We start from the raw sequence: 19,280 nt of genomic DNA on the forward strand, positions 1-19,280 counted from the left end.
AGAGAGAGAGGAAGAGAGAGGTGAGAGGAGAAAGAGAATAAGAAAGAGGGGAGAGAGAGGGGAGAGAATAAGAAAGAGGAGAGCGGTGAGAGAGAGAGAGAGAGAGAGGGAGAGAGAGAGAGAGAGAGATGAGAGTGGAAGAAAGAGGAGAGAGGTGAGAGAGAGAGAGAGAGAGAGAGAAGAGAAGAGAGAGGAAGAAAGAGGAGAGAGGTGAGAGGAGAAAGAGAATAAGAAAGAGGGGAGAGAGAGAGAGAGAGATGAGAGTGGAAGAAAGAGGAGAGAGGTGTGAGAGAGAGGAAGAAAGAGAATAAGAAAGAGGGGAGAGAGAGGGGAGAGAGAGGGGGGAGAGAGAGGAAGGAAGAGGAGAAAGGTGAGGAGAAAGAGAATAAGAATGAGGGGAGAGAGAGGGGAGAGAGAGAGAGAGAGAGAGAGATGAGAGATGAGAGTGGAAGAAAGACGAGAGAGGTGTGAGAGAGGTGAGAGAATAAAAAAGAGGAGAGCGGTGAGAGAGAGATGTGAGAGAGAGAGAGAGAGAAGAGAAGAGAGAGGAAGAAAGAGGAGAGAGGTGAGAGGAGAAAGAGAATAAGAAAGAGGGGAGAGAGAGAGAGAGAGAGAGATGAGAGTGGAAGAAAGAGGAGAGAGGTGTGAGAGAGAGGAAGAAAGAGAATAAGAAAGAGGGGAGAGAGAGGGGAGAGAGAGAGGAAGGAAGAGGAGAAAGGTGAGGAGAAAGAGAATAAGAAAGAGGGGAGAGAGAGAGAGAGAGAGATGAGAGATGAGAGTGGAAGAAAGACGAGAGAGGTGAGAGAATAAAAAAGAGGAGAGCGGTGATAGAGAGAGGTGAGAGAGAGAGAGAGAGAGAGAGAAGAGAAGAGAGAGTAAGAAAGAGGAGAGAGGTATGACATTTGCATCTAGTTGAATCATCCATGCAGGCCTTAGGCGTACAGGCGTCATAGCGCCATCTTGTGGAGCTTGAGAGATTTTGCAATTGAAGAGTTAATTTCTTCGACAGAGGATATTTTGTCATCATTTTCGTTAAAGCTATATTTTTGCTGACTAACATTATACTAAAGCTAAATTAAGAGTAGATCATAAGACTGAAGTTGCATATTTAATTAATTTAAAAATGACAACATAAAAATGGAAATGGACTAAAACATCCAAACATACTGTGTCATACAAGCATACAAGTCAGGTCTATGGTCAGGCCCCTTGTCCATGTGGGAGGAGCTTCATGACGCATTGGACCTTGATTAAATATAATTATATTCAGTTTTATATATGTAAGGTTGACAAAATGAATTTTAGATTTAGTCAACTACACTTAAGTGTCATTTTAGTCGACTAAAAATAGAGTAAAATGGAAGAGAACAATGTAAATCTAAATTGCCTATCTAAATCAAAATATGTTGTCAAATGAATATTTTTATTGAACCAATACACAAGCAACAGTCCCAAGAATTAGAGTCAAAAGAATCATCTATAGGTTATGTATTTATTGATGTTTGTACATTTTTACATTATCAACAAAATCTTACAATTTTACTATAGGCTATAATTCTACAAGATTGGACCTCTTAGACAAGAAGCACTCCAGCCTAAACTGGTTTTACTATAAAGAATAATTTCTGTACATTAAATTACAACAACAAAACATGCTTTTGTAAGGCTTTACAATAACAGTCATTTGTCATTTTATTTCATCCTTAAAACCCAAAAGTTAGTAAGTCATGGTTTCCACAGTTGCCGATTAATTTGAGTAGAATTACTCAAACAGCGCAAACTGTCATTAACTACATGTCAGAATTATCATATTATAAATATAACTATACATGAATTAATGACAGTTATAAAAACAAAAGCCCTTGCGTATTAAGGCTTTAGTCAAAAATGACACTGTATTTGGTTACACAACTAACGGTCATCCTAACTGCTGCAAAAAATAGTCTAATGACAAAGCTAGTTGAGATATATGGCAAAACAAAGCTCAAATTTCATTGCCAATTGCATTGCACACCCTCGCCTAAGCCGACAAAATGATTTTGTGACACACAAATCCACACACAGTGTTCAAGTTTTTTCGTCATTAAAAAATACTTTGATTACAATACATTATAAAACAATGCAATGCTTCCTGAATGTCAACCACATTACAAAACAAGAAAGGTTAGTGTAGGATAAAAAGCTGGTCAAGAAGTTTCTTTTTGAGCAGCCAATTGTTTTGGGAGACGGAATAGCATACAATGAGTGTTTGTAAAAAAATACTGACGTGCACATTTCAGCAGCAAATTCAGAAATAAAAAAAGCTCACCAGGTACAGCAGCCAGAAAGAAATTGAGAGCATCATGTAACTTATATCTGTTTCTGCAGAGGTTCCTTTTCAGTGGGGTCAAAATTAATCTGACAATCATAGTGGAAGTTGCACTGGTATGAACTTGCAAAGTTCGGTTGAATAAAAAACTGAGGTAAGAGTTTGAGCTCTGTTTCCATGTGAGAGCTTTTAGTCCGAGTTTCAGCGAAAGCAGCAGCACCATTTTATTGCATTTAAACAGCTACTTACATACGCTCTTTCAGTCAGGGGATCCTGAATGACCTTACAGAGGCCCAGCTTGGAACCAGTCCACAAAACCTCCAACTTGGAAATTATGAAACCATATGTGACAGCAATGATAATGATGGGGATGAAGTCAATTGTTCAGGCAGTTCAGTTTTACAAATTCATTAAATTACAGGGTTTTGGACTTTGACACCTCTCAGAGGTAACTGATCATTTAGTTGCTTACTGCAGCACTGGGACCAGTAGTAGCAGGAAAACGGGGCATTTTCTTGACCGGACTGGGGATATGCTGTAGAAAGAATGGATGCATCAGTAATACACTCCTTGAATATATGGGATAATATAAGTGAACACTACAAGCTTGAACATTACTACCGCATGTGGTAAACACAAATAAAGTCAATAAAATAAAGGTAAGACGGATGCCGTGGTACCTCTGGGGTGGTGCTTGAGCGAACAAGCTCTGGCTCTGCTTGCACCTCACATTCCAAAGATCGACGGGCATACTCTCTTCTGTGTTTTTCATCCACCCGAGTTAGGTACCAAGTTCCTGGGAACAGATCCTCCACTGGACCACGAGGAACATAGCTCGCTGTATCGGAAAAATAGGGAAGAAAATCACTCCAAGTTCAATGTTTAGCCAATTTGTCAAAAAGGTGGTGCATTACCTAAATGATGGGTCTCCTCCCTCAGTTTCATGTTTTCAGAAAAGACAGCCGGAGAAACCTTCTTTCGTGACTTAAGTCTGTCTTGCAGGTCACTTAGACTACTTACGAGTTTGTCCAAACTAGACCCTGTAAAAGTGAATTCATCCTAAATTACTATGGGTCTAATGCATATGGCACCATAACCAATCCAACACCGAGCTTACCTGGGGTGTGGTCTTGAGTGACACGGAGAGAGTACAGAGTAGCTGCAAATCCTGATCCATAAGAGAAAAGTCCAATTCTCTGACCTGCAATCTGTGCTGTTGTTTGCCTATAAAAGCAGACAGGACATGTTTTTTCAACAAACAACTAATAAATCTTTTGTCCACTTTTTTTTTTAATGTATTATGAAAATGTATGTACAACTCAATAATGAATGACCAAATCCAGAAAAAAACAAGCAAATAATACCACACTTACTGTGCAATAATGGATGCAAGACAGCCATAGACTGATGGGGTGTACATGTTTCCATTCTGATTTGAAATTAGTAAGGAAAGTTTAGTCTTCTTATCAAACAGTTCAGCACTGGCCTTCATGAAAGCCTTCTCCACATCTCGGTCAAAGTAAGTTTCTTCTGGCTTGATGTCTCTGAAATAAAATGAACAAATAAATAAAAGACATAACAGCAGCACCAATAGCATAATTCAAAAAGTGTAAAGTTTGTTTACCTGTAAGCATCCAGACCAGTGAACGGTCCCACCTCCGTGTTTGGGCTTGGGTGGCTCAGGAAGTCATTTAACATCAACCTGGCCAGTGACTTCTGAACAAGTTTGCAGTATGGAGAGTGGAATACTAAATAGCCAAAGTCCTCAAGGTTGAAACGCTTCTCTAAACCCTCTGTCAAACAAATGCAATAAGTGACATCAATACAGATTTGTCAACTTGAGCAGCTGGTTATCAATATCCTCCCGCCTAGCATACTTTCTGAAAGCAATGGCCCTAGATTCTACTTGTTACCTAAATCTAAAGTAATATTCAAATTTCTTCAAAAACAATGCTTTTCTGAGGCCACTAAGTCAATGTGACAAAGGACTGACCCATGGATTTGATGGCTCACCAGACACTACTACCGCAGAGGCGAAAACAAAAATAGAAGCACAATAAAGAGTTTATTTTTCATTCAAAGCCATTGACTTCATAGTCACTGAACTTAGATAAACTGCTCTGCAGAGGGAGCCATGTAGAATTCCTGTGACATTCTAAACCCTCTTAACTAATTAACCCATTATCTGTCCGGGATCTCCTTACAGTCTTACTGCTAACTGTAATAACATTGTTGCTATTATAGTGCTAAAGTAAACCAACCTGCTTAATCTACTGACACTGTATAGTCAAATTTGACTCGTTCAAAAGAAATGGCCTTACCTCTTTGCCATTGTGCATGGATCTTGTTACGATACACTGAATAACAACGGTCCAAAGCACTCAGGTAACACTCAATGGAAAGCTTCCCATCTACCACTGGATACTCTGAAACCATGTCTGGTTTATAGAAGTCATATGCATGCTGCATGTGGGTTCCTCGAAGACCTGAAGGAATCAAAGATGTTACCAAAAATAAGGAAAACCATAATCAGTTAAAAAGTAAAGCACAAATAGTAGGAAAATGTTTTCTGACCTCTTTCAAAGGCCAGTGGAGCATTTGGCCCCACAAGCATTGCCACAGCACCCGCCCCTCCAGTGGGACGTGCACTTCCAGTGGCATAGACAGCAATATCCCCAGCTACAACCAAAGCATAACGCCCTGGAAAAGAAGGTTTTATTTAACTTGAAAAATAACTATTTAATACACAGCACCTGGCAAGACATAGGTCGGGTCACTTACCGTCCCACGAGCTGGACTCTACCCAGTTGACGGCATTGAAGAGTGCTGCTGTGCCACCATAACAAGCATTTGTTGTATCAACACCCTCAACATCAGTGTTACCAGAGTCCTCAAAAAGTTGCATAAGGACAGTCTTCACAGATTTGGACTTGTCAATAATTGTTTCAGTCCCAACCTCCAGCCGTCCAACACTGTCATAGGACAAACCATACTTCTCCATCAACCTCTGGACCACCGTCAGGCACAACGAGTTGATGTCCTCTCGGTCAGAGCAGAAGCCCATACCAGCTTGACCCAAGCCCACTGTGTATTTTCCAGCCGAAACGCCATCAAACTGCTCAAGTTCCGTCTGGTCTACATATTGTGAAGGAATGTACAACTCCATTGCAATGATTCCAACATCTTTGGGCCAAGGTCCCAAACAGCTGATAGGAGCTGATCCAGGCATTCTGTTAAAAAACAACACACGCACAGGTAAGATTACCTGGATAAGATGGCAAAGCAACAATCCACATTCCTCCAGTGTCTGCATACACTGGTGTATGAATGAGAGTGAGTGGGTGACTGGTCCCTTGCTGTAAAGCGCTTTGGGCCTGATAAAGGTACAAAAGCGTTATATTAAGTTGAGTCCAGTTACCATTTAAGCGAATTAACACGCATTACATAAAAAAACATTAAATTAGTGTTAATGGTAATTGAAATACTGTGCGAATCCAGGGGTGGGGGTGTATTACTCATAGACCCACGGTACCCATGGTATTAGCCTGAGTTTGACTTGGATCCCTGAAGAGAGCGCTGCCTGAAGTAGGTGAAAGGGCATCAGGATTTTCCCCGGCCTAAGAAATGTTCTAGTCGTTTGAACGAAGCATAAAAAATGGTTGATAACCCACTCCTTCTCAAAATGATCCCTCGCTAAAACAAACGTGCGCGTTGGTGAAAAATATTAAACGACCAGAAAGTGCTACCCGGACACAAAAGAGGACGGACCGAGTTCCCATTGGGCTCAGGGCAGGCATACTGCTCCATACTGCATGGAAGTTTTAAAAACGTTCACTAAACACATTACTGTGGCGTCTGTCCTGAAAGTAATGTAAGACACAGAAAACAAGTGCCTGTATTTACCTTCAGAACAGATGCCACAGTTGTAATACTAACAACTCAGCTGACAGTCGACCTCTACAAACACAGCCGATCAACGCTACAAACGAGAAAACCCCGTGCGCCTTACCTTTTAGATCGTAGACCAGGAGAGGTAAAAGCAGTCACTTGTCCAACCTTACGGCCTGTCAATCCTCCCTAAAACCCGGCCGCAGATTATTTATGTGTGCCGAGACGAGAGCAGAGCCCACAGCCTGCACAACTGTTCCTGACCGTCTCCAATCACAACGCACTTCCTCTCGTCTTCGTGCAGCGTTACGCATGGCGCAGAGATCTGGCCAACCCGAGACACGAAAACACCACCACGCGCAGGGTCCTCGCGAGCCAACCAATAGCAGATCATGTACGATGTCTGGTGAGAAAAGACACGACCAATCCCTTTGCAGTGCAGTCTTCGGTTGTCATTTCTGGCGTGGTGACGGACGATCAGTGAGCCTGTGTAGGTTAGCCTAGCCTACTTTACATCAGTCACGCAAACCCGACGAGAAGACTACTTTTCTTAATGTAACATCGATCTGTATGGGCACAAATCATCATTTTTGTTAAATCATAATAATAATCATACTTTCTCTTTTAAACTTTTTATTTGGTTGGTAGTTTTGAGGAGTTTTACCACTTGAAATACATTTTTTTTTACCATGGCAACGTGTCAGAACTTTATTGGTGAATTATTGGGGTTCATTTATTTGATCATCTTAATTCAGCCTTGCAGAACAAACTGATCATTTATGAGCATATACCCAGAAAAGGTGGGGTAAAGGAACACTGATTAAATAATATAAACAGCAAAAATACAAATAGTCACACAGACAACATGTGTTGATAATGATCATAAAAGTTCATATTTCACTTTGTATGTCAAATAAAATAAAATAGAATAACCTTTTTAAACAGTTATGAACATATTTTTAACATGAGATTTAAAACCCACATCTGCTTTCATTCAGATCCAACAGGTGTTATGCAGGCAGCGCTTTTCTCTTACTAATTCCCAAAATGTCTATCCCACATTAATAGCAGCTGACTCCCAGTTTGTGGCTCCAACTCCTACAACAACAACAAAAAATTGTTATTAAAGGAATAGGCCACCGTTTTTACATACTGAGATATGTTCTTACCTAACCTTAGTCGAGTTAATATATCCCCGTCTGGTCTTTGTCCGTGCGCTCTGTCACGCAAACGGAGCACATACGCAGCCTCTCCCACATGTCATATAGCTCCAAAAAAGCTCACGATAGAAGCTACCAAGCTCTTCCACGTGTTCCCTATTTAAATAAAGTTACGTGAAGTGTTTTCATGCGAAGTATATTTACACAGAAATGTAACATGTCGATTTTATAAGCAGATAAAAAGGGGGACTATATTGTGAGGCGTAATGATACAGGAGCACAGCGTCCGCGCAGTAACTCCTAAAGACTTCCCCGCTCACTTCCGTCAATAGAAGCTGCGTGACTTGTAGAGCTCGCAGAGAACAGTTGAAGAAGCGTCGATAACTTGTGAACAATGCCTTTTACGTGCATCGTGCCGGGCTGTGATAACAAGCAGAAAGTGTATAGTGTAGTAATGTTTCACAGATTTCCAACTCACCCCGGACGACGACACAGGACTCAGGACCTCGACCATGAGGTAGGAATGCGAGAGCACTTTCCGAAAATATATTTTCTGCTTGTTGTAAAAGGCTCTGTACAAGTCACACAGCTTCTATTGACGGAAGTGAGCGGGGAAGTCTTTAGGAGTTACTGCGCGGACGTTGTGCTCCTGTATCATTACGCCTCACAATATAGTCCCCCTTTTTATTTGCTTATAAAATCGACATGTTACATTTCTGTGTAAATATACTTCGCATGAAAACACTTCACGTAACTTTATTTAAATAGGGAACACGTGGAAGAGCTTGGTAGCTTCTATCGTGAGCTTTTTTGGAGCTATATGACATGTGGGAGAGGCTGCGTATGTGCTCCGTTTGCGTGACAGAGCGCACGGACAAAGACCAGACGGGGATATATTAACTCGACTAAGGTTAGGTAAGAACATATCTCAGTATGTAAAAACGGTGGCCTATTCCTTTAAGCATAGTTTCGCCTCATTTACATTGAAATGTGTTGGCGCTCACCTGTCCATCTCGGCTAACTTGGACCTTCCTGTTGTCATTCCACGGATTGAGGATTTGCTGAGTACAATGAAAGGGCAGACTTTCTTTATGGATCCATTCAACAGTGAAGACACCACCCAGCCCCATCAGGCCCCAGTCCTGACAGCTCTCCCTGCTGATAACTGATGTCATGCGAGCGTAACCCTGTAAAAGTAGATGTACCTGTGTGTGAACAGGCAGATCTGTGAAACATGTCACTTGCAGAGACTTACCTGAAACTGTCCTGACCCTTGAATAGAGAAAATGAGGATGATCAACTTATTTTCCACGTAAGCTTTGGACAGCTTCGATTCATTACTTGGGGTGGTGGACCATATTCCCTTCTGCTGAGAGATCTCTATGTTTCTAATGCTGTTGCTCTTCATGATGAAGTAACGTATTGATGAGATGGATAACTGAGGAGATGTTGGTGCTGAACGCTGCAAAGAGAAAGAAAGGGATAAACAAAAAATTGCAATGGGATAAGTTAATATACGAGGTTAAACAGTATAAAGGGAGGTAGTAGAGCATTTATGTGTACACTGGTCTATGAATTTAAACTAGTGAATAGCTCCACCATGTAAAGCGCTTGGAGTGCCCAATAGAGGTTGAAACACGAAATAGAAATGCTACAGTAGAAAGTTGAATTCCATATTCATGATCCGAATACCTTTGCTGAGGAAGAGCAGGGGCTGCTAGCCGGGCTGTCTAAGCTGAGACGAGATGAGTTGCTGGAGGACAGTGGCTCATCAGAGAAAGGATTCATAGCCTCCTCATTGTCAAGCATCTCTGAATGCGCAGAGTTCGCAGACACTCGATACGATCTGTAAGAACGACCGACAGAGCAATTTTAAACAAAGCCCTAATTACTTACTCATTATGTATATCAGAAATCAAAGGACAAAAAAAAAAAAAAAAAACAGAAGTAAAGTGATTACCGATCATCTGCGTCAGGGGTCTGTGGGCCGCTTCTAAGATTTTTTACTGAAGACTGAAGACCTTCCTCTGAGGTCATGGGCCGAGGTCGCTGGCCAATGCCCGCAGGCTGTTGTAGACCGACTTTCTGCTCCTCTGCAGAAAGCACCTATAGGTTCACAATCGGTTATTTCTGTTTTGATTTTCAACCTAGAAATACTTTGTCATGTACAACTACTTTAAGTAGTAGACTATAACATACAGAAACCAAGGTGCGAATCACGGCTTCATCTTGTTGAGACCAGGGCTTTGAAGGACATTTGATTCTTTTGATAAACACATTTTGCCATTTCTGTCGGAGCTCAAACACTAGACTAGCAGCCTATAAACAACAAATAAAATACAGTTTTGTATCATTTCAATGCACATATTACCAAATGTACTTTATACAATAAGGCTCAATGTTGACAAGAAACTGCAACTTCACCTCAGTATCCAACTGGAAAACAAGCCAGTCATCAAGCTTCATGTCAGTCATCTCCTCGGAGTCGCTGTCACTGGCGTCATCAACTGGGCTATCTATAAGGCAAACCAAGTGCATATTGGGAAAATCAACACAATGGCTGCAGTTACACGACTGTGGACATTTGCAGATACCTATAAGAGTGGCAGGTTCATGTAGAGTGGAGCTTGGTAGTTTAGCACAGCCACCAAATACGGCAATAGTGACCGGGGTCACCACAGAGCAACAGCGAACACTGGCCATCCGGTTGCCTCTGCTCATTTCATCATAAATGAGCCAGTCTGTGGGCAGGGCCTGTGCCGCCTTCATCGAGGTGCTCTGGAAGGTGATTGATGAGTATTAATGTATGAATACAATGCATATTGTGATTTTAAGGTCTTACCTCCTTAAACTGGGTTTGGCTTAAAACTGATGTTGGATGAAAATTAACTTTTTTCTCTTTGTTGCTGGACATAACAGAAATATCCTTGTTGATATGAACAAGGTTTGGGTACATCCCAGCCACTAGGGCTGCCTTCACCACCGCCCAGTTCTCAGAGTTCATATTTACATCTCGGATGTCACTGCCACCGCGTGCACGAACAAAACCTGGAAAACAATGTACTTGTTATTAGTTCCCAACCTGTGGCGTAGATGGTCAACGAAATATTAAACAGTAAAACAATCCCATCCCAACTATTGAAAATGGGGAATAGGAATTAAAAAAACACTATTAAATGATTGTTTGGAGTTATATTTATCTTGTGACGCATTAGTGGGAGATGTGATTGTGGAATGATAAGTAATACTGCAGTTTGTGCAGGGTCATATAAATATAATAGTCACTGACCAATGGCACGCAGCTGTCCCAGCAACTGTGTTCTCATTCCAAGTATCATGTCCATAGTTGCCTGAGAAAGGAAGTTTTTCTCACAGAAGGATCGCTCCCAGCCTTCACTGCGAGCCTTTTGCCATGCCTGAATAAAAATAAAAAGTTATTTTATGAAGCATTTACCTTTTTCCAACTGATGCGCACCAACCTGAAAGGCCCTGAGCAGGGCCATGTGGTCACTGAAGGTGCCTGAGGTAAAGCGTTTGCGGCAGGTGAGAGAGGCTTTCTTCAGAGACCCCTGCGCAGGAAGCACAAATGGGTCTCTATAGGCCAGAGTGCAGGCGATGGTAAGGATGGGATCCAGACACTTCAGCACCACAGCACAAAGAACCATCTTGCCCAAATGTGGCTCCACAGGCAAATCAGCCAAATGGTAGCCTAAATCAGTGAGGTCTTCATTTTCGTCCAAAGCATCAATATTCTGCAAATATTTGATGAAGAAATGTCACTGCAAATGTTGTGCGTTTGTAATCATACAGACAGGTTACCTTAAGCATCTGCACAGCATTTCGAATAGCATGTGCTGGTGGAGGCTGAGGTGCTTTCGATAAGAACTCGGCCACTGGGCAGAAGGTGGGAGCCAGGAGTTTGGTTTGCAAGCACAATTCCTTTGAAACACAGAAACATAAATTATAGCATGGATGGCAGTTAACGTACAAATACTTCTCATTGTACTCGAGCACCTGCAGAGGCATCCGCAGCAGCTGTGGGACTTGGAACTCCTGCATGTTGTTGAAGCGCAGTCGACTAAAGAGATGAAAGCAGATCCCTGGTCTACAGCGTCCCGCTCTGTGAGCAAACCAGTTAAATGTGAGCAAAATAAAAGTAGTGAATATATTTTAAGAAACTGCACATTTACCTTCCTTTTCGCTGAAGTGCACTGGCTTTGGAAATCCAAACAGACTTCAACATCGATACATGGTTCAGAGTATCGTGTGATTTCTACAGCAAGAAACACTTTTCAAATACACATTTACATGTTTTTGACAACCAAAAAGTTTTAATACATACCTCTTTGACCTTTCCCGAATCAATTACAAAAACAACATCATTTATAGTGATGCTTGTTTCCGCAATGTTGGTAGAGAGAATCTGAAAAAAAAAAAAAAACGAGTAACATATTTAGAACTATTTTACCAATAAATCACAACATTAATTTTATAACTAATCTCACAATTTTTCTAACACCCGGCGGGGAGGTCCTCATGGCCTTTTTCTGATTTGATGTTTGCATATCCGAATGTAGGGTGAACACCTGGTATCTACAAACATCAAACATGCCTTGAATTTCTAACATTACATGGCTACGTTGTAATGTTGAACACCTCCATTTAGGAGTAAGCTGTAAGATACTCTTGACCTTTACAATACCTTTCAGGATGTGTAGAAAACCTTTTGTCATCATAAAGAATGCGATCTCTAAGTGACACTATGTCATCATATCCGGGGAGAAATATCAGGATGGCACCTGAACAGTAGCAGAACCAGCCCAATTGAATAATATACAGGAGTTCATTATATTGTAATTAAATTACACCCAAAGTATATCTAAAGTATATCTACTGTGTACACAACTGGCTATCATTGAACTGACCATCATTAGTTGTGGAGCAGATGTTATGCAGCAAGGCCATGATGAGGTCCAGGTCCACAAAATCGTCATCAAAGCTGTGGTGATAGAGTTTGAGCAGCTCCTGGTCTTCTGGACTCATCTCTGCAATAGTACACTGTACCAGAGGACCCTCCTCTGTTGGGCTGACTCCTCCAAGAGGACTTGAGTAACAGGTGCATGGAGAGGATTGTGTTTATTATTTACAAACAATTTTCAGCATAATGTATTTTATTGCTTAGAAAAATATGTAATTTAAAGCTAAAATACATTGAGGAATCTCACATTGATGACTTAAGCAGATCAACAGCTTCTATCTGGTTAAAGTGCGTGGCAAAGTCCAAAGGAGACCTGAACATAGATGAAACAATACAAATATAAAAGAAAACAGTGTGACATGAAGAGAATCTGACTTTTAGAATACGTGATCACTTACCAACCATTGGAGGCCTTTAAGTTTATATCAGCCCCCATGCTAAGGAGTTGTTGCATCTGCGCAATGCATCCCCGGCCAGCTGCTACCATCAGAGCTGTGGCTCCTGTTTCACTGTGGGTGTAGTCCACTAAATTACAAAATAAGCACAAGTTGTGAAGCTCCAAGTTTGAAGGAACAAACACAGAACATGCACAAATTAGTATATACAGGGTCAAACGCACCGTTGACGTTTTCGTACAGGATCAGGTTAAAAATCTGAGTAAATGCATCTTGATCTTCACCGAGAAATAAGTTAGATATGCACATGTCCATCTCGGTCATCAACCACGGCTCAAGGTCAGTGCTGTTGACTTCCTATGTAAAATGCACAAAGAAAATGAACATTTATTAAACATTATTATCGTATTGTACCGTTCAGACTTCAAATATACTCATAACTTATTCACAATAACAATCCTCTGTGTCTGACTCACTGATTTGCTGTTCCCTGTGTCTAGGTGGTTGTTGATTGGCAGTAAAGCAGACACGGTCAGATTCAGACGCTCAACAGAATTACTCTCCACAGCTTTGCACCACTCGCTCAAAACCTTTTGTTTAGTTTCTTCTGCAAGAGATCAGCCATAAACTGTCAGTTGGGTGGAAAGTAATATCAACGAACACAATCATACTCATTAATAACATAAGTACTAAATGTTTGGAGCCTTTAATCATCAGACACAGTATGTTGCCCACTCAAGGAAGTTTGCCTGGTCTCTCCGTGTCTGTGTAAGTTTCCTCCGGGTTAAAAAACATAGGCCAGGTTGAGTGAGCGTGTGTTTTAAAGCTTTCTATTCATTGTATATACAACACATCTAGTAGTTACTATTTTGAGTGTTTGAGAGCTGATTGTGACAATTGACAATTAATATCTCCATTGTGAGATCAATAAAGTTCTATTTTATCTTAGAGGAAAGAGGAAAAACAATAGTGGTTTATAATAAAATCAAGCTGAATGAATCCACACATTGGTACAGTATAGAGAAAGTTATTAGAGGGTTCTACGTAGTCCATGCTGACTCCATCAGCGGAAGAAGACCGGAACAACAGCAGTGAAAGGGTGAAATTAAAAATATTAAATATTAAACATACTTTCCTGTGTTTCCTTCTGGTACTTCTTGATGTCTTTAACCTTATAGCTAGTCATCTTCAGAACATCTTCCAAAAAGAGCTCCTTCACATCGAAGAGTCTTCCTTTGACTGGAGACAAGAGCGATTACCACTGCGTCTATGATCTGTCATATGCTTCATAGATAGTTGCACTTACTGTGTAGGATGGGGCAGGACCCAAAGTATTTAAGAAACAGGTCAACATCAAGAGCAGCACTGGAGAGGATCAGTTTTAGAGTGGGAATATTCTGAAGCACATCCCTCATCTTTGTAAGTAAGAAATCAGCCAGACCATCACGTTCATGCACTTCATCCTGTGAACACAGCCTCAGGTTACTTTCAGTTAGATAAAGGTTATGCAGTTATGACTAACGACTAATTACCACTATAACATGTGTGATTGTGCTCAAACTGGCATCTCCAGCCATCAGAGTCCGTAGAAAAACTCCGCTCGTACAGAACGTCAGAAGTGTCTTGGGAGAAACCCTAATGAGAGAAAAGGTAGAATACACTTAAATTAGGTATAACTATGACAAAGAAAATCGCTGTCATATTCGTCCATTTTGGATAGATCATAGTACAGTCTGTTTACGGTACTGTGCAAAACTTATATACATTTTTTATAAATATTTCATAACTGTTTCTCAGAATATGCGGTTATTGTATTTTTGGTTTTACTGCAAACAATTACGATGTTGATTAATTTACAATCACAAAACGTCCTTGATGTAAGTGTCAACAATTATCCAATCTGAAAGCAAAAATGGTCCCTCACTTAGGGTTGCCAAGTCCCATTGCAATAACCAACAACAAATGAACAAAAAGAGACTCTCTCCTCACACCACAATCAAGACAATCAATCAAGATCAGCGCTGGTGGACAACAAAACTACAATATGCGAGCAAACCTAAACCATGACTCTTTAACGGAACAGGCCACCGTTCTTCCATACTGAGATGTGTTTTTACCTGAGCTTAGACGAGTTGATGCCTAACTGTCTGGTCTTTGTGCGTGCGCTCAGTCACGCAAAAAAACCCAAAGATGTTGTTAGCATTTAGCCCCTCCTCCTCACCTCTATGGGGCCAAATGGGGGTGAAGTTAGAAGCGACCAAGCCACGTTTTCTCTATTTAAATACGGTTAAGTGAGTAGTTACACAATCCAAGTATAGATTTTTTCTAAGCGGATAAAAGGGGTACTGTATTAAGGCGTAAGGCGTAATAACACCTTAGGAGGGTGGAAGTGCAAGGACTCCTATGATGTTATTACGCCTTACAATATAGTTTTTATCTGCTTAGAAAAATTGACATGTTTAATTTTCTGTAACTAAACTTGGATCGTGTAATTACTCAAGTAACCGTATTCAACGTGGAAGAGCTTGGTCACTTCTAACTTCACCCCCATAGAGGAGAATGCTAACAACATCTTTGGTCTTTTTGTGTGACTGAGCGCACACACAAAGACCAGACAGGTACGTATCAACTCGTCTAAGCTCGGGTAAGAACATATCTCAGTATGAAAAAACGGTGGCCTGTTCCTTTAAATGAAAATGCCTGAACTCACCTGCTTTCCAATCTGATGTGATAGCCAACCGTTTGTCCAACACTCTCTCCTCTCTCAGCTGCAACTCTCTCAGCCACAGCGATGGCGGCGAGGCGTCTGGGCTGAGTGCAAAAGATCCTGCACGGCTCACCCCTCTTAGTGCAGTCGTCAAGAAGGAACTGAGGAATCTGGATCATAAAACAAATTAAATCTTGACTGGGTGAAGATTTTTATCCATTGAAATCTGGCAAGTTAACTTATATTACAATAGGACTGTATTATATGTAGAGCGATATGTTGTCCTTACCTGTGTAGTTTTACCAGAGCCAGTCTCCCCTACCACCAGAATCACTCGGTTTTCTCTGATGAGCTGCACTATCTCCTCATGTCGCTCATATACCGGCAGAGAGCACCTGAAACTGTCAATATCTGTGGGATTTCTTCTTATTGGCACCGTAGGAATACCGTTATTTAGACGACCGCTTGCTCGATTTCTGTTACAGCTGTTCTCTGCAATAAATTAAAAAAAGAAAACAATGTGTTTTTATATTTACATATGAGACAATAAGCAGTTTTGTTTTTTTCTACACCTACCAGCTTCAGCAGCCGCCATCAGGCTACTCGTACTGTTGAGCTGAAATTCTGTGCGCTCCTTAGTTGTGATGGGAAACCTCTGAAGCAAGCTCCGAATGAAATATAAGGTGTTGTGAGAAAGAGTAAGAGCCATTGTAGGTCGTGGTTTTTCAGATCCATCAATTTTCCTAATAGTTAGATAGCGACTTGATCCTTTCCTATAAGGAAACAATAAATACAATGAAAAATTTACACTGAGTACATGAACTTCTGTTAAATTAACTCACCCTTTGCTTTTGGAAATGTATCCCAGAGACTGTGCAATTCGATGAATGAAGGCCCTCTCAGTATTTGACAAAGAGGAGGGAAATTCCATCTCTGTGTTTTAAAAAAGGTCACTTAAATGAGCTTTTACAAATTTCCGCAACAATGTTAATAGAGGCCATATTTTAATAACCAATACATGCAACAGTGGCTAGAAAAATGTATTTCATAGATTTACTACACACCCTTCTGGTCACTGTAGCGAAACCTCTCCAAGGAAAGGTTCACAGATATCTTCACTTCTTCATCGATGCGAATGTCTTTAAGGCCATTGGATACACGTCCCCTCTTAGGTGTGCTCTGGCCTTTGGCCAGTGTTTTGGAGGACACACCACTGTGTGACATCCTGAAAAAGAAATGTTTCTGTACAATCATTACAGGTCATAACGTTGTACACAAACTTTGTCTATTTTCTACTCTGAAAACTCAAGACTTTTGACACATACAAATATAAAGAACCATAAACTACAAATAAGAAATACTTTCAATGTAAGTTGCTATATCATAACCATGTCAGCACAAAACCCTGACAAAACGCTGTTTAAACATTTAACATCTGACTCCGACACCATTACCTTCATCTCAGTTTGTTTTTGTCATAAACGAAACAAGCTCTTCAGATATTTTATTGTATTAGCTAGAGAGGAGACGCGAGACTTGACAGTGAGCAACCAAGATTCAGATCAACAAACACTAGCAAGCAGCAAAAACAGTTTCAGAGAGTAAATTAGTAGGAAAGACCTTTTTCTGTGCTTAATTAATCAGAGAAGCTCAATAGATGCCGCGGCGACTTCGCAGCTCTGCGAGGTCTCCGATTCAATGGCCGCCAATGAGGAAACTACTTCCGGTACAAAATAAAACTGAATGTTCACGTCAGAGAAACGCAAATATATTACTTTTATCGCTGTGTTCCCCTATGAAAGCCACGTGCTTTGCTATCCACAGGTTTCACTCCAGTTAAGAAATATATAGGCTACATAATCAATAATAATGTATAAGATCAAACATTTTATTTTCAAAAGTAAGTGAAAAAATACGTGTTTCAAGAAGTGACTTAAAGATGCAATGTGCAACTTTTTATCTGGAGAAAAGTTTCTATTAATAGGCCTAAATCTCTGACCTTTCAGTGACCCAGCAGCTGCATGGGTGCTTAGCATTGCGCCTTTAGTTTTAAAGATTGTATAGTTTATTTTTATCTAAATTCTGTGTGTTTTCTGTTGCATGATTGTACCAGTTTTGAGCAAAGAAAGATAATGGTCCTCGCAACAAGACTTGAAAACTTCAACCTCTTTTCAAATATCTCTGATGGGCAGTCTCCAGACTAGCCTGCAATAAGCCAAGCAAATTTCAAAATAGTGTTATTATGCAGACTGCTTTGACATCCATTTGTGTACCAGGTGAACGCGATGGGCGAGCCAACAGCACCTTGAGGAAGGCCAGTGTTGCAGGTCTTAGCTGCATGGGCGCAGATAGCGGGGGGGACGGGGGGGACATGACGTACCCAGATTTTCATTCACCTGGATCCGTCCCCCTCACTTTTATGAAGAAAAATATCTTGCAAGCATTTTGCAATGTGCGAAACAGCGCCTCCCTTGACCATTCACTTTGATATGCGGCGAGAAACGGTATTGCGCTCATGTGTTTGTGTTGACTGGGCTGTGCGTGTGTCAAAATGCGAAACGCGAGCTGTTGGTTATCAGACAGTGTAGCCTACGTCAGGAGGGTTCTGACACAGTTACGAATGACCCTCAATCAAAGAAGGTGGATCCACCTTCTTTGCTCCAATCCGTCCCCCCCAACTTTCATTAAAAAAAAAAGTTTTCTAAAAGGCGAAACTCACAGAGAAAATCAAAAGATTAGTTCTAATATAGGCTACTGCTTTGCAACAACATAAAACAGCCAGATCATAAACGGACACTCATTTTGTTGAACTGGGCAGGCTGCCAGCGTTGTAGATATTCTATTTTAATCTTGTCTAAAAGTAATCCGGTCTGGCGTTTACGTCTCGAGCATGGTTTCCACGGTTACCCAGGGCGCGTAGCCTACATGACAGGCATCAGTTGGGGGACTGCTCTCAGAACACCATCAACATCAACAAGGTTTTTGGATCCTTCACTTAATCTGTTTCTGCATTTGAGGCCATTTATTGAAAAGTCATGTAGAGTAGTACTTATTTACAAATGTATTTTTGTATACATGTAGGCTTTGCTGTTCGTGTTTGTGTGTTTTTACAGCCTGCTATTTTGGTTTACATAAAGAATCTGTGCACTTAAAGTCAGTTCATGTTTAAATAAAACTGCTTTTTCATACGTCATGTGGCATGCTTGGTGAGTGATTAGAAACCGTACCAATACGCATTATTGTCTTGCAATGATGGGCAATTAAGTTTGATAGGTTGTCATGCCTGAGCAGCTTTGTCCCCCCCAGTTTCAAAAACCTATCTGCGCCCCTGCTTAGCTGTGGATAGAGGACTCCCAACTTTTACTTGTGACCTATTTGAAAGAAAACAATGAACGATTTGATGAGAGCAAAACTTACAGTCCCTAAGTTTCTGCATCATAAATAATACATAATACATACATGACATAACATAACAACATAATAAATGAAAATAAAACCCTTGAATATGCATTTGGATTTTCCAAATGTTTACCAATTAAAGCGCATCAGCACTGCTAAGCCCAGGTTTGAAAGCGAACTGCAAAGGATCCAGGTAAGGGGCAACATCCAATTTAAGTCTATATACCATTATTTTTTCAAAGCACTTCATCACAAGAGCCACTGATCTTTAATCTTTGTTTGAGACGTGGCATGAGATCTTTACTTCTTCCAAAGATCAGGAACAGAACAGCAATCAACAGAACGAAAGATTGGACACCAGGCCTCGGCTAGTTCCTGAGAACAAGCACTTAAGCCATCAGGTGATGCTTTACTGCAGATCATGCAGTAAGGTTTACAAGTTACC

At 40.9% G+C, this 19,280-nt stretch overlaps 2 protein-coding genes across 2 annotated transcripts; both read right to left on the reverse strand.

Annotated features, from left to right (window-relative positions):
- Window positions 1–1,515: 1,515 nt before the first annotated feature.
- Window positions 1,516–6,474, reverse strand: hmgcs1 (3-hydroxy-3-methylglutaryl-CoA synthase 1 (soluble)). The gene is made up of 10 exons (XM_079552051.1): window positions 6,318–6,474; window positions 5,090–5,538; window positions 4,883–5,008; window positions 4,630–4,794; window positions 3,933–4,101; window positions 3,682–3,852; window positions 3,426–3,532; window positions 3,223–3,348; window positions 2,989–3,146; window positions 1,516–2,843 (listed from the first exon to the last, which is right to left on the reverse strand). Exons 2-10 carry the CDS (start codon window positions 5,535–5,537, stop codon window positions 2,769–2,771), a joined length of 1,545 nt encoding a protein of 514 aa, XP_079408177.1. The 5' UTR covers window position 5,538; window positions 6,318–6,474; the 3' UTR covers window positions 1,516–2,768.
- A 673-nt stretch (window positions 6,475–7,147) lies between these two features.
- ythdc2 (YTH domain containing 2) lies at window positions 7,148–17,139 on the reverse strand. The gene is made up of 31 exons (XM_079551384.1): window positions 17,057–17,139; window positions 16,501–16,661; window positions 16,279–16,369; window positions 16,013–16,209; window positions 15,726–15,928; window positions 15,440–15,606; window positions 14,262–14,364; window positions 14,036–14,192; window positions 13,861–13,968; window positions 13,206–13,336; window positions 12,954–13,086; window positions 12,733–12,859; window positions 12,582–12,647; window positions 12,282–12,460; window positions 12,059–12,155; window positions 11,862–11,949; window positions 11,699–11,779; window positions 11,547–11,629; window positions 11,371–11,476; window positions 11,176–11,295; window positions 10,836–11,108; window positions 10,646–10,772; window positions 10,199–10,404; window positions 9,951–10,134; window positions 9,781–9,872; window positions 9,556–9,675; window positions 9,317–9,462; window positions 9,049–9,202; window positions 8,612–8,818; window positions 8,361–8,543; window positions 7,148–7,294 (listed from the first exon to the last, which is right to left on the reverse strand). The coding sequence occupies exons 2-31, from the start codon at window positions 16,658–16,660 to the stop codon at window positions 7,232–7,234; spliced, it is 4,152 nt and encodes a 1,383-aa protein (XP_079407510.1). The 5' UTR covers window position 16,661; window positions 17,057–17,139; the 3' UTR covers window positions 7,148–7,231.
- Between the last annotated feature and the right edge of the window lie 2,141 nt (window positions 17,140–19,280).

The sequence above is a fragment of the Gobius niger genome, assembly GCF_951799975.1.
Source record: "Gobius niger genome assembly, chromosome: 2".
In the NCBI taxonomy this organism is placed as follows: Eukaryota; Metazoa; Chordata; class Actinopteri; order Gobiiformes; family Gobiidae; genus Gobius; species Gobius niger.